At 48.7% G+C, this 15437-nt stretch overlaps 1 protein-coding gene across 5 annotated transcripts in view; it reads left to right on the top strand.

The window, feature by feature from the left end:
- Positions 1-15437, top strand: part of Ttc7b (tetratricopeptide repeat domain 7B) — a 218646-nt gene that overhangs the window by 169035 nt on the left and 34174 nt on the right. For all 5 annotated transcript variants that reach the window (XM_005390284.1, XM_013517240.1, XM_013517239.1 and 2 more), the window contains one exon: positions 7592-7732. In XM_005390284.1, coding sequence (XP_005390341.1) covers positions 7592-7732 — 141 coding nt within the window. The remainder of the gene's footprint in view (positions 1-7591; positions 7733-15437) is intronic.

Below are 15437 nucleotides of genomic sequence, written 5' to 3'. Positions count from 1 at the left end.
TCTTTAAGCAGCCTTTATTGGTTAAAGTGAGGCTTGATATCTTTTATGCAAGAGCATATATATTTAATTATTTTTCACAGAAGCAGCTCTAACTCCCCCAAGATCAGGAAACTCGAGTTCCAGAGCCAATTCTGCCGAGGAACCCCCTGTAATTCCTTGAACTCTCCGAATGTTAGTTTCCTCATCTACAAAAATGTAATCATTGTGTTTACGCACGCCTTTCTGGTTGGGCAGTAACTGATCCTCATCTTAAGGCCCAGCCAGATGCCTTTGTAGACAGGACTCAGCCAGCTGTGGCTCCCAAAGAAGTGTCACTCCAAAGTGACAGGTGTGGAACAGGCTGGGCAAGATATGGCTGGCCGTCAGGTCTCTGTGCACTGCCCCTGGCTTCGTAGACTTACAGGCGTCGGGACGCTGGGAGGCCTCGTTCCTGAGTGCTCTCGCAGTTTGGAGGAGAAATGTGTGCTAGTGTTTTATTCGCCTCTCCAAAGAAGATGCCAAAAATCAAGATTGCCGACTTGGGTTGTTGGCTCAGTTTTTCATATCACTATTTCTGGTGAGATTGCTGCTCTCTCTGGGAATAAGTCACTTGAGAGGAGAATAAACAGATTAGCGAAAGAACATACCTCCAAAATGAAATCAGACGGAGAAATGAGTTTAAGATAGAAGTGATTTTTTTTCCTTTCCGTTATGGCTAGCATTTTGTTACTGACTTTGTATTTTCGAACATTCGAGAATGTATGTAGTGATCAGGAAGTAAGTAGTCAGGTGGTATATTTTACCTCTTGTTCCTAGTGAATTTTTTTTAAATCTGTGTATATGAATGCATTATTCTAGTAATAGCCCTACGATTTTTGAGGACTAGTAATTAAAAAAAAAAAATTAGCCCTGACATATATGCCCTTTTCAAACATAACCTTTTGTTGCTGTTTAGATTAAATTAAAATCAATGTAGTATCATTCTCCTTCATTGGTTCTGTGGTGTCTTTCTTTAAGCAAGGCATATTGGAATTATAGGAGATTGATGAATGGCACTCACGCAGAAGCAGGTGTGGGGAAGTAGAGTAGCACAGGGCCAAGGCTTCTTCCATGGCGCTGCAGTCAGGAACACTTAAGGCTCAGGCAGCAGCAGGCTCCTAGGCCAAGGCCACTTCAGGCCTGCGCCACGGCCTCAAGAATATGCAGCAGGGAGGGCTGAGCCAGCAAAGCGGCATCTGCCCACAGTCCTCCTGCACAAGGTACTGTCTCCATCCCAGAGCCAGCGGCAGGTGCTGCACTCCAGCGGCCGGCTTCCCCCTGCATGCTTGCGAATGGCTTCCCTCCACGCTTCCGAGTGACCACCTGGGCCCCAACCGCATGCCCTGCTGCCTCTGTGTGCCCGCTGGTGACAACGCAGCCCCTTCTCTCCCTGCCTCAGCGGGTCCTTCCCCAAAACTTTCCCTCTCAGGGGAAGACACCTCCTGTCAGAGTTCCACTGTTTACTGACGCTCTGTTCAAGTCCTTGGCAAATTGTGCTCTCGTCTTGGGGCCCTGGGTTTGTTGTCCTGATCTCTTCTTCAGTCAGAAAGGTGGCCAGAGTTGTTGGTCAGAGAAGCCCAGAGCTGACAGGGAGCCTCGGTGGGAGGCAGCTGCTGCAGGCCTGGCGCATTGCAGGCCTGGTCCACTGTCGCCTGATAGACATGTCACGGGGGTCGGGGAATGGCGGCACTCACAAAGGCAGCAGATATGGAAAGGAGACCTGAGGCAGCACAGTGTGAGGGGCCACCACCCCTAGCCAGCCTCCCCAGAAAGCAGGCCGACCTCCAACAAAGACGAGAATGGTCCTGCCTCCCCAGGAAGGCAGGGGCACCAAAATTTATTACATTTAAAGAAAGAAAGGTATAGATGAAATACGCCTAATCTGGTGACTGCAATAACAGTGAACTCTTCTACCTCCTCCTCGTCCCCCAGAAATGGAGAGATACTTAATCACTATTCCTTGCCTTCCCTTCTTCAGCCTAGAATACCTGCTCTTGGAGCACAGGTGTGGGGACCGCAGGGCATGGCTGCCGGCAGTCTGCAGCCTTGGGCGGGTGTGTTTCCAAGCCCGCTCTTGAGAGACAGACATTCTTTTCCCGTGAAAAATGGAAAAACTGAAGCAGGCTGGCTGGCAGAGTGCTGAGTCATCCCCATTGCTGTTTCGCATACAGGGTCTTCAAGGGGAAAATGGCCGCTCTCCCCTCTTGTTAGGATTGTTTTAGGGGCACAGCTTCTAGGGCTGGGAGCTGAATCAATCCCTTTGGCAGACAGCACTGAATCATTTGGAGACTGAGGGATAAAGCACAGAGATTCATCAGCAGTGGCTGGTTTCTGCAAGCCCGAGCTGGAGTGGCTCTGAGGCTTTTCAGAAAAATGCAGGAGGATAGGTATTGGCAGAAAGAATGTGGGTGACAGACGGAGAAGGGACTCGGGGCACAGCCATGTGCGCCATCATTCTCCCACGCTCATGCACATGAGGCAGCTGAGTTAATCCTCCAGGGCTAGGGAGGAAAGAGCTGCCCAGAATCCTGCCCAGCCATGTGTCCGCTGCTTGCTTTCACACACAGCAGAACATAGTTGTCCATTTGCTGGCACTGGAAGGTGCACCAAGTCGCTAGGTAGACAGCTTTCATCTGAGATCTAGTTCATCTTCCCCATGCTGTGAGGACGCGAGGGCAGAAGGAAGGTGCAGGATCCTTCAGACCACAGTCCCTTGTCTGATGTCACCAGCAAGTCAGAAGAGTAGCTGGAATGGAAACATGCCATGCGTTCAGTGACCTTTGATGTGAAAGTACAGACATAACTCAGCCACCTAACTTTTGCTTAACACAATGGGTGGCTCTAGGGTCTCTTTGAAGGATGAACTTTGATGATGAAATAGGGTCATATGTAGTTGCCACATTTGAAGTTTCTGTGAAACCAACCGCAGGTTTCTGTTTCCATGGGTGGAAAAGGAGTTTGGGAAGCTTTAGCTGCAAAGCAGTTGGAGCTGGCTGTCGGCAGCATCCTGCTTGTGGCAGGGCTTCTCAGCAGGCTTCAGTGTATGATAGCAAAGCTGGGGAAGGGTTGAGGAGGGGATCAGTGCTCTGAGGTCAGTGGCGTTGGTTCCTGGTCCTGATGGCCTATAGTAGAGTGTCCTTCCACCGCAGTTCCTGATGCCTAGCCACGTGTGCATGCACACATACATACATATACATACATACATACGCACATGCGCTGTGCTCCAGGAGAGATCTAGAAGAGAACCTGGATTAAGCATTGGAGCCATTTCTCCATGTGGCCCTTTGCCTTTGTTGCAAATATCCAAGACAGCATTTCCTCTTTCAGGCCTAGGTGGGAGGGCAGTCCCACGACAGAGGGTGCCCTGGACCATGTAGGCAGTTAGGTTACAGAACCTGGGCCAAATTTTCGGGTGTGCACGCACCTGCCTGTAGCAGCTCTTGGTTCATCTGACTTCACAGTGGCCCTTTTGAGCCACTGTGTCCTGAGGGGAAGGGGCATATTATCTCCTTGGTGGAGGTTGGCAGCTGCTACACAGCCCACAGCCCCAGGGTCGCAGCTGCGATAAGCATTTCTCAAATTAGTGCAATAAGGTAAAGGTGAAGAGCGGCCCAGGTGCTTTCCCTGGCTCACCTGTGGAACCTGATTATTTGGAAACTTATTCATTCCTTCAGAGTCTTCAGTTTCACTTTGGAAATATGTCCTTTCTTACTTTGGATTCCCTTTGAGGCCTCAATTTGTCCACTTCTGCCGTAAGTCATGCTTGATGCAGGAACACGTTTGCTTTGGTGAGAAAGAAAAGAGTAGCTTAAAAATCTGTGGATTAGAAGCAGTGCTGCTTGTCGTTGACCATGATAAGTCAAATATCTGATACCTATATTGATACCACTTCAGTCCCATAAAATAGTAGGATACAAGCTGTTTTGGTTTTAAATTATTCTCCCAAATTACAACCCAATGGAAGAATTTTATTTCCTGCATTATTGCCAAGAATAGTAGATGCTAACTATTCTATAATTTTACTGTTGTTAGTCATCTGCTATTATTAATAAATCTCTGAATGCTCTAACATCTGCCCCTAGTTCAGGACATAAAGGCTTTCTGCCCTTGTGGAGTATGTGTAACGAGGACTTGATTGTAAAGGAATAAAGTATTCTGATAAACCTGTTAGCCTTTTCTGCTTTAATGGGCTAGGTGCATTTGAGAGAGGGAAAGGTCGCTAAGTGATGCCCACTGTTTGGCTTTAACTGTGGGCCCCTGTCAGTTTTAGAACAGATTGTTAGACTCGATGGCAACCACACTGAGAAGCCCTTTGAGGCTAAAGGTTCTGGCTTCTCACCTGTTTTGAGAGAAGAAGAGCAGAACATAACAGACCTGTATCCCCAAAAGGAGCCACCCTCTTCCAGAGGTCATGTGGGGACCTGTCTGTTGACATTACTCGTTCTTTGATTCTGCAAGCATTAGCTAGATACCTAGGATGGGCTTGGCACTGTGAGTCTCGGAAAATACCTAAAGAGAGGGACATCCTGTCTTCTAGAGCTACATAGTCTAAGAAGGGAGGCAGTTACATCAACTTGGAAACCTGTGGTCCGCACAGCGATTTATACCCAGGTGGAAAGACCAAGGAGGTCCCGAGACCTCACTGCAAGGTGAGGCACAGGCCTCTAAGCAACTGCCCTGCAGTAGGTGGCAAAGGAAATTGGGTTTGGAGGCAGGGTTTGGAGTCGGACTAGTGTTTGAGCCCTGGTTTTGCCACTAACTGGCTGTGTGACCCTGGTTAGTTACATAACCTCATTAAGTCTGGATTTTGTTTTCTGAGCAATGCAGATAACATTGTTACCTACCTCAAAGAACTGTTTAGAGATGAAATAATATATCTAAAGAGCTAATCTTAGAGCTTGAAATGTAATATATTCTCTAAAAATGATAATTGCCACTGTTGTCATCATCATCATGATCTTTTGCCAGACCTTATTCACAGTAAAATGTACTATTACACTAGGAATTAAATAATGTGGCTATATATGGATGCCACAAAGAAAAGGAACTCTGGCAGTAGTGCTGATTAGTTCATTTGTGGACCAAACAAAATAGTTAGTCCAAAAAGTGAAATTAACCCTGCTAAAAGCTATAAGACCTGTCATAGAACCTGGTGGAAGATTTGTAGGATTTTTCTACAGCATCAAGCTATTATTTTTAAATGAACCACTATGTGAGTATTTTAAACATGTCTCAGTTTTAGTTGCTCACGTGATAAATATCAAGAGGTGAAACCCACATAAATCTCTTCAGGGTCTTTAATAACTTTCTAGACTCCAAAGAGATTCTGAGACCAAGAAATCTGAGAACCACTGTTCCAGAGAACAAGATCTTAGAACCCTGTTCCCCAGCTGACCGTTAGCTACAAGGAAGTAGGAGAGGTCAGGCTGCTGGCCTGGGTCCGAGCTTTTTTATACAAACATTAGCTCCATCTCTTCCTGTCCCTCCTCTATGGCTTTTCGTCTTCTTCGCTGCATGTTGAAATCACTTTAGGTGATTAACAGTTAAGCGCCAGGCCCCACTCCAGGAAGATGTGACTCATTTGGTCTGGGGTATAGCTGTGACATCACAACTTTTTTAAATCCCCAGGTGATTTTGATATGAAGTCAAGGTTGAGACTCAGTGAGAAAGTCATGGCAGAATTTAGCAACAGTGACCTAGATTATTCCTTTATTTAACTGATCATTGCTATCAAAAAATCTCAGGGAAACTCTAAACCCTTGTTACCAAAGTTAAAATATTATTTTCTGTAAGAAGAAATAGAGTAAGATCAAAAATATTTATAGCAGCTTAATCACTTTGATATTTAGATTTTTTTAATGGAGTTAGACTACTTTATCTAACCAAAGGTAGATTGGTGGCCAGCCTGCATTCGTTCCTGAGTCTTAATGCTCTAAGGTAGAATCCTTTGTCTTGGCCTTGGTTTCCGCAGTCTTGGACAGCAGCTTTCCTTGTAGAGAACTCAGAAGGCCTTTTCCCAAGGCTGCTGTCTACTTGGGTATCTTCAGAAGCCTGTCTGTGGACCGGCCACAGAAGGGACAGTGCTTTCCCTTTGGTAGATTTTCATTTCTATCCACCAAACCCCCACAAAGAATTTGAGCGTAGCTAGAGGAGTCCATGTTACTGTCATATTGGAACAGTCAGAATGTTATACAGGAGGCCAGTTATGATGTATGTCCTCTTAAAGTGAATGAATTATGGCACATTCTAAAACCCAGCTGAAATTATATTTATGCTCACAATTTTATATTATCCAGAGTATAATGATCTCAATTTATTAGCACAGTTAGCGTTTTTCTTTACATATTGTCAGTTTTAAACTTCATGATGAGTTGAAAGTTACTACAGTGTTGGAATATTTAACTCCATACTAGACTTCCTGTTGAGTTATAAATTAAGAACGATGATTGCTGCTGGGCGTGGTGGCTCATACCTGTAACCCCAGCACTCGGGAGGCTGAGGCAAGAGGATCATCACGAGTTCGAGACCACCCTGGGCTACAAAGTGAGATCAAGGCTGGCCTGGACTGCCTAGCAAGACCCTATCTCAAAAAGACAAAAAATTAAAAAAATAAAAAAATAACAAAGATAATTGCAGATGAATAAAAATCATTTTAAATTACTTAAAATTTTACATTTGAACTAACTAAGAATCCTGCTCTCAGTTCTGAAACCATCCTTCAAAAGTGAATGTTGGACAGAGGCAGGGAACAAGCCCTTGTTTATGGAGGTGGCCTCTGGTCATCGGGACCTCTGGGAGGCCACCTTCCTATTTTGACTCATCGACTGCAACTATGCCTTTGCCTGGTGAATGTGCTCAGTGCCCATCTCCTTGGGGTCCTCTCCTTTCAGGACAGCAGGTTTTACAGATAGTTAGACAGGTGCCTATTCTGAGCCCCAGGCATTTTACTATAAGCCATTTCCCCCTAGTCTAGTATTAGCTTGAAAAAAGACACTTGCTTATACACAGGGCAAAAGTGTACTTTTCTACAGTTTGTAAGCCATGTCACACAATATGAGTTCCCAGCCCGAGGGCGTTGCCCACCTGTCAAAGGCCAGGCTGCACTAATGAAGTGGGAAGTTACTGGTTTGTCTTGCGAATGGCCAGCTGACTTTCCCCTTGACTTCTCCCATGGAGTCACTAAGTTAAGGCCCCTTCATGGTGCTTTGTAACATGCCTACGTAGTTCTTCACTTATGCCGTGTGTTAACAGCTATGTAGTAGCTCAGTCTCTTTCTTGCCTGCAACACTCACCCTGTGTCGAGCTCCTGGAGGGAGTCCTTAGCATAGCATGCACCCCATGTGTTGGGTAAAAGTCAGCTAAAGCAAAAGGATGACATGGAGGTTCTAGGCCATAACGACTGTCACCATTTCTTTAGACAGTAACTCAGAAACATCCTGGAGAAGGGGTGTGTGTATGTGTGTATGTGTGTGTGTTGCACACTCATGTTTGTGTATGGGAGGAGTCATTTGTCAGTATGTGGCTGGCAGTCTGCCCTTTCACTCCTGACCCTGTCTTCTCGCAACCCCCACAGGCTCTGTCCATGCCACATCTGTGGCTGCCTCAAGAGTGGAGCAAGCACTGTCAGAAGTGGCCTCGTCTCTGCAGAGCAGTGCCCCAAAGCAGGGCCCACTGCATCCCTGGATGACACTGGCACAGATCTGGCTCCACGCAGGTACTGCTCTGCCCTCCTGCACCCTGTGAACCCTGTCACCCATGCACCCCCTTCCCTTGAGCATTCTGTACCCAAGGCTGCAGGTCCTGAGGCTCTTGCAGAAAACCCAGAACCCCTCATCAAGCGAAACCAAAGCTTTTGCCATCAAACACCAAACTTATACCACCTCTTTGCAACGATCATGCTTTGTTCACTATCTACCCAGCCTTCCCCTGTGTCCACACCTGACCCAGAACTTGGCCCAGAATGGGCACCTGGGAGAGGTTTTCTGGACTGCACTCAGGATTCCCAGGGAGTCTACTGCCTGGCATACAGGCTTTGTACTGTAAATAGTCGCACCATCTTTGTGGGTGACAAGGAATGGAATCCCTGCTGTACGACTTAGCAATGGGGTAACCTTGAGTTCTGTCTTGACCGCTGGGCCTTAGTTTTCTCATTTGCACCATGAGGTTGGAATAGTGCCTATCTCCTAGGGTTGATGAGCACAGTGCGTCTCAGCAGCCAGAGTCTCCAGGAGAAGGGGCAAGGGGTATTGGTAACACGGATGTCTTAGTCAAAGCCAGGGCAGGGGAAATGTGTTCGGTGGTCCCACCTTCTCTGATCGCCCCTGGTAGCTCACAGAGAGGGCAGCAGCAGAAGCTGCGGGCCTGGAAGGCGGGGATAATCACCTTCCCGGGTTGCACAGGGCAATCTGCTGGTTTAGCAGTGCTTCTGCACAGCCAGAAATCCCAGAGCAAGTCCAGCATGCTCATGTTGGAGCAGTGAGGATCCCACTGTACAGAGTTCCCAAGCAAATGAGAGCTGTTGATTGACCTGCATATTTCTATTTTGACATGAAAGGTAACTTCCATCCTCTTTGCCGAAGTCAACTGTATGATAGTCGGCCTGTGTGTCCACACTGGGCACTTGTGCATCCTAAAAGCATGGTTGGATTTACCTGGCTTGACAGTCCCAAGGCCCCACCCAGTCAGCATTTTTCTGTGTTGACATCTTTAATTGAGCCATAGCAACCACTATCAATTAACTAATTAGGTTCTTGAGAGCAGAAATGCAGCAGAGGGCTGATTCATGCATGTGCAGTTATCCTCCCCACTGCACACACTCCGTCGCACTGGGCTCCTACCCAGAGAGGTCACAGATTGCCTCAGAGAGCCAGGGCACTGCAGAAGTGCACCTCCCCAGCTCTGTGCCAGAGAAGCCCGGCTCAAGGTTCTGACAAGGTCCTGCTCAGTCACCTCTGTGAGCAGTGACCATGGAGCTCAGCAAGGAAAGGAGTGAGTGCCTGGAAGAGAACGAGGGCTGGGGTAGGAGCAGGATTGTCTTTCCGATTCAACTTGAAATTGAATCTTTGAAGAGCAGAGGTGAAAGCCCAGAGGGCTGGCAGTGATCCTCCCAGGTGGACTTGCTCCTGACCTCACCAACAGGGCTTTTCTTGCTTGTTTCTTAGAAAACTCAATGACCTGAAGTCCACAGAGCTTTGCCTGATGGTTGCTGCCCCCCCCCCGACTCAGCTCTCTAGGGACTTTGCCCTTTGTGTAACCTGCCATGACTTGGGGAGGCAATTTTGTAGTTGCTCTTTAGAACTTTAAGAACTTGGTGACTAAGGCTCAGTTTGGAGCTATCCTTAAAATTTTGTATAATCACATAAGCTTCATTTTCTCATTGCTGTGGCCTACAGGACACAATAAAGATCTCCTTGCTGATCAATGTGTGTGGCTCTAACATTTATAGGTTGGTGGAACTGAGCTACTGAAAGCACACACCACAGCTGCCTTCTAAACTCCTGGCAGACATGCTTGTGTGAGTGTCATGAGCACCGCACAAAGTATGAGTGAATGGAGCCGATAAAATCCATGCTATATTGACTCTTTCAAAGCCGTACACAAAATTTAGAATCATATGTCCATCGTCTATAAGAGGTAAATTCGGAAAAAAACAGTTTCCACTGACTTGTCAGGAGGTATTACATGTGGTTTGAGCACTACTGCTCTGAAAGGTGAAACAAAGGTGACTTCATTTCATGACAGTTCATGGAAACCAGGTAACGTCTACTTCCTGTGTCCGCCATCAGCTCCAGCAGTACTGCCAAATGCCATACATTTTGCAAACTTTAGAGAAATTGGATCAAGGCCTCACACCCAAGACCGTGTTGTCTGACATTTGTGGGGCTGTTCTCTTGGGGTTTTTTCCGGTGAGCTAAGTGTAGCAGGAGCTTGTGGTGGTAGCCCACATGAAAGTGGCCCTGGATTTGAGTCTTGCAAGCAAGATCACTCTGAGATGACCTCACATTCCAGCCCACTGTATCAGAGATACTTGTACACGCATTTGACAGCAGGGCGGTAAAGAGAACAACACCTGGGCCTCCAGCGGCTCTGGGAGAGAAGGTGTGGACACAGACCCAGGAAACCAGAGATGCTTGGTCACAGAGGGTGCTCCTTCCTCGGTGATGGGGGCCTGCTCTTCTGTTCTGGACACCTCTTACTTCAGAGACACGTGGTGGCCAAACCTGCCCGAGCCGAGCATGTTTGATCCTTGGTTGTCTGGACCTATGTCACAATTTTATTGAAATTGTTTTCAAATAAATAACACACTTGTGTGGTACACAGTTGAAAGGTGGGAAAGAGCTAAAGGGAAAAGGCTCCTTGTATCCCTGGGCCTCGGTCACCTGTCACAGGCAGGTGGTAGTCGTGCCCCTTCTGGAGATCGTCCCACTTTGGGCTTTGTCCCTGCTGCCATCTCACCGTGGTATCAGAAGATTGTCACATATGAGCCCAGACAAGGCTGACTCGTACTCTTTATAGCCGTGTCATATAAATCCATGGTGTGGAAATACCATAATTCAACCAGCTCTCTGTTGATTAATGTTTCATTTCTAGTACTTTGCCATTGTGGATAATTTTTAATAAGTATCTTAATGTATATTAGTTCTGTTTCTCTAAGATAAACTCCAGAAGTCAGAATCATGGAGCGAAGGATATATACTCACTAATGTTGATAAATTCGGTCACAGTGTCTTCCACAGAACCATACCAGTTTCTAAGCCAGTCAGCAACATGTGAGTGTCCATTTCTCACTACCTTGCCGGCACCACTTACCTCAAAATCCTCACTCTTTGCTGGTTCCCTATGTGAAAAATGGTGTTTCCATTGGCTGCTGTGGCTTTTGCCCATTTATCTTCTCAGATACTGAGCTTTTTCTTTTTTCTTGATAAGCCTGTATGACATGGCAGAGAAATTTGCCTTGTGTCTGTATTTTTCTTTTCTTTTAATGCCTCTGGGCTTCCCGTCATATTTAGAAAGCAACTTCCCAGTTTTGGGTCTCTTTTTCTGAAAGTTCCAAGTATCTTGTGGTGTCATTTGTATGTACGGTGTCTCATAAATGAGGTCAGAGGGAGGGTCTTTTTCCCTCCAGCCCACAGCTTGGGGCCTGGCTACATAGCATTGGGTACCATGCCATCTTCCCAGGGCAGAAGCCAGGAGAACTTGGGCAGAGCGAGAGGCCTTGCTGCTCAGCATAGAGCCCCCCGGAACCATGCACCCCACTTCATCAACTCATGCTTCACTGTTGGCCTCCGGAAACTCAGTCATTGTAATTCCGAGCTCAACCAGAGCCTTTCCAAGCCATGCAGCTTCTGGGTGCCCATCTTTCAATTCCCACATTGGGATGGCAGCTAAAAATGACTCGGCGGTAGGTGGTTAATTTCTGCTTGTTACTTACTAATAATTATAGCTTTCACTTTGGCACTTCTCACAGCCGAAACCGGTGGCTATTCTTAGATTTGCAAGATCAGATTTTCTGATTCCTGCTGGGAATTTAAAGCTGTGATACTCATATGGATTCCTTGGCCCTGGCCTGTCCTGTCCCCTTTGTCCTTCCTCCTCCCTAGCTCTTCCCAGGCACCAGGAGGGTGCATCAGTAGGGTCAAGGGGTGATCCTGGGGCATGTACACCATGACAAGATGATGCCAGCTCCCAGACAGGTGGCGTGCAGGCCACTGAACATGGAATGCCTGGGAGAGGGAGTGCAGAGTCCTAGGGGCCAGGCCTGCCCAAATACCCTGCTGCTGATACCCAGATCAGCTCACCCACCACCCCTTTCCTCCCTGGACGGTTTTGGCTAATCGTTTATAACTTACAGATAGCTAATATTTATCAAGAACTATATATATCAATCATATCTTATTCTTAGGAATTTGTATCTGTTAACTTGTTCGGTTCTCATCAGAACCTGACACAGTATACATACCCTTACTCACAGTGAAGAAACCGAGGCACAGCTGTCAGATCACTTGCGTGACTCAGCTATCGTGAAACATGCATCACAGAGGCAGCCAGTGTGGCCCAGAACCCTCATCCTAACCCCCATTAGGCATCAGCTGGTCAGTGCAGTATGTCTGAGCAGCTCCTATGTCCCGGCTCTCTGCTCAGTGGTCCTGCAGACAGTCACTGTCCCAGCCCTCATTGAGTTTACAGATGCAAAACAAAGCAATTATGGAAGCATGTAACCCCCACAGGGCCAGGTGCCTGGAAGGAGGAGGGCAGGCGCCTGTGACCTCCTGGAAACACAGGGCCTCCCCTAAGTGAGGCAGCCAGATGAAATCAGGGCACAGGTGAGCAGAGACCGGAAGTGTGGTTACCATTGGTCAGGGACCCTGGAGGGAGGCTGGGAACACCATGTGAGAAGGCCTGGAGGCAGAGTAGGCTGTGAGAAATGAAGGGTCCTGGGCAGGAAGCCGGAAGAGTGAGCAGTAACAAAGCCCCAGGGGAGGCATCACATCCCAGGTCAGTATTCCAGGAGCCCTGTTAAGATCTTTGAATGCAGTGCTAAAAGAATTGAGAAGCTACTGAAAAACTTCAAGCAGGAGCATGAAAGGATCCAGTTGGGATTTTAAAAGTTCACGCCAGCTCAACGTGGGGATGGAATGGAAAGCAGCAAAAGCAGAGGAGCTGCAGGAGTGGGAGGACTTAAAGGCACTCGTCCAGGCCACAGAGGAAGCAGCCTGGTCCTGGGTGGTCCCAGCAGAGGGGAAAGAACAAGACTCCTGAGGTGCATTTCTGAGGTGCAGCTGGTGGATGAGATGCGGTGGGTGAAGGAAAAGGAGGACTCCAGGAAGAATGCCGAGCCCTGGGCTAGAGTCGGTGATGATACCACGTCCCACAGGGAGGCAGCCTTAGAGAGAAACTGATGTGCTGGGGTCTGGGAGGAAGAGATTCCGGAGTCCAGGTCAGACTCGGAAGCGTCAGATGCCTGAGGACATGCACGTGACAGGTGGCTGTTAGATTTGGTCTGCAGACATAAATTTGGGAGTTCGGATCTATCAACCAGTGTAGTAAAAAGGCCTGAGAATGAAGATGGAGAAAGAAAAAGGTCAGGCTGAGACCGAAGCCTCTCCATAGTGAATGTCTGGGGAGGAGAGGAAAAGCCAGAGATACGCAAATGAGTAGTCAGCAAGAAGGAAGCAGGATAGGAGGCCTCACAGCAGGAAGGAAGGGATTGATGAAGGGGCCCGTGCAGCGCAATCAAGGACTTGGTCTTGGGACTCAGGTGGTTCAAACCCTTGTTCCACCACATGCTGGCAGTGCGACGTGGGCAACTTAATTTCTTTCTAATCCTGCTGGGCCTCGTGTCCTCCTCTGCATGAGGGGGAAGTTCGGACACTCACACAAGATGAAGCATGCAGTGTGCTCAGCACTCAGCAAGCAGTTAATCACTCTTAAAGGAACTGTTTGGAAGGAGGATACAGCTCTCAGGAAATGCTGCTGTGAAGCTGAGCACAGTGGAGACAAAGCACCGTTGGATCTGGCGGATGGAAGTTGCTGCGGACGTTGACAAGACTGATTTTCACGGAGTGGTGGAGCTGGAAGCCATCTGGTGCAGGCTGCAGAGCGGGTGGCGTGTGAGGAAGTGGAGGCAGGGAGCACACACCATCCTTGCAAGAAGAGTTCTCTGGAGCAGGAACATGGAGCTGGGAGGAGAGCGGATGGTTGACACGAAAATGTGCTGATTGAGACCTTTGATGTTATACTTTAGCTCTTCAGTGTCCCCAAAAGCCCCACAGGCTAAAGGCTTGGGAGAAAGTAGAGCCCAGTGGAAGGAAGTTAGATCACTGGAGTGTGTGCCCTTGAAGGGGAGGTTGGGACCCCCTTCCCATCCTGCCTTTCTCTTTCAATTCCTGGCTGCCATAAATAAGCAGCCTCTTCCACCATGAACTCCCACCAAGGTGCTCAACCTTGCCACAGATCCAAGGGCGATGGGGCCAAATGACCCTGGACTGAACCTTTAAAATCGTGAGCCAAAATAAATCTTTCCTCCTTTAGGTTGTTTGTGTTAGGTATTTCGTCACAGCCACAGGAAGCTGATGCACTCAGCATCCAGAAGAGAGTGGGCTCATGTGAAGGTGTGAAGCCCCAGAAGACAGGAGAGTAGAAGGATCCAGGGCCCAGGTATAGGAGGTGGCTTGCAACCACAGCAGGGGGTACAGAGCAGGCAAACATCAAGGACACAGAGGAACTTGTTGGTTTGATGGCAGGAAGAAGCCCAAAGTCTGCACTGCTGGCTTCTGGCTTCTCTGAATGAGGAGCCGAGGTCAGCCAAAGGGGTGGGACTGCTGAGGAAGGATCAGGACTCAGAGCATCTGGGTCACAGCCTGGAAGGGACAGAGTGTGTCTTGCTCTTCTTCTGAGACCCTGGAAATGCATTGGTCTGGACACGCTGACTCCGAGGTCAATGGCAGATCTGTAGCTAAGAGCCTGGGCTGGGCCCAAAGTGAGGACAGGGCCTGGGCTGTGTTCCCCTTGAGGACTGCAGGGCCCAGCCCCAAGAAGCTCAGGGTGGGCAACACCTGAGAACAGAGTCCCTGCCTCCTCTCGCTTCCTGACTTTCCCCAGGGAAAACACAGACCAGGTCCAGAGTTGAAGGGATGGAGGCTCCCCGAGGTATTGGTGGCTCAGAAGAATGACAAGAAAAACCCATCAGACCATATGACCCATCCCTTCTTGCCCCCATGCTGAGTTTTGTTTGAAAGAGCAAGTTCCTGGGAGCACAGGAGGTACACTCCTGGTGCTTTCTGTGCTGCAGACGCCCTGTGTGCACCCTAAGGACACGTCCCTGCGCCCCACACCATCTCTCTCCAGGGAAGCAGGGCTCCGGGTAGAGGAAATGGTTTGGAAGAGCCGCAGAGTCAGCCGCCTGCCTCCCTATCTGCTGCTGCTGCTGGCCCTGCCTGACCAGGAAGTACCCAATGCCACGTCCTCCTGCCACCCTTGCTGCCAGACATAGAACATCTGCCAGCACCCAAACTAGGCATAGCTCCCGGTGCTGCCTCCAGCACTGACTGCCCGTTTGTGTGAGTTTCCAGAAAGGTGCCCTTCTGGGTAGACTAAGCCCCCAAGGGAGCAGACTGTGCAGGCAGGAGGTGGGTTTGCAAGGCCACACCTGCAGCACAGTCGAGGCTGGACCCCAGCCCCCATCAGCCCAGCTCCTCGAACAGTGCACAGCCCGCACTGCCCTGGGCACACGGCAAGCCCCTTGCGGCCGACAGGAAGCAGGCCTGGACTGTGTCGGATGGGTGGATGGATGGATGGATGGATGGATGGATGGATGGATGGATGGATGGATGGGTGGATGGATGGATGGGTGGATGGATGGATGGATGGATGGATGGATGGGTGGATGGATGGATGGATGGATGGATGGATGGATGGAT

The sequence above is a fragment of the Chinchilla lanigera genome, unplaced genomic scaffold (genome assembly GCF_000276665.1).
Source record: "Chinchilla lanigera isolate Chin_1 unplaced genomic scaffold, ChiLan1.0 scaffold00037, whole genome shotgun sequence".
NCBI lineage: Eukaryota > Metazoa > Chordata > Mammalia > Rodentia > Chinchillidae > Chinchilla > Chinchilla lanigera.
This window is presented reverse-complemented; position numbering and strand designations above follow the sequence as displayed.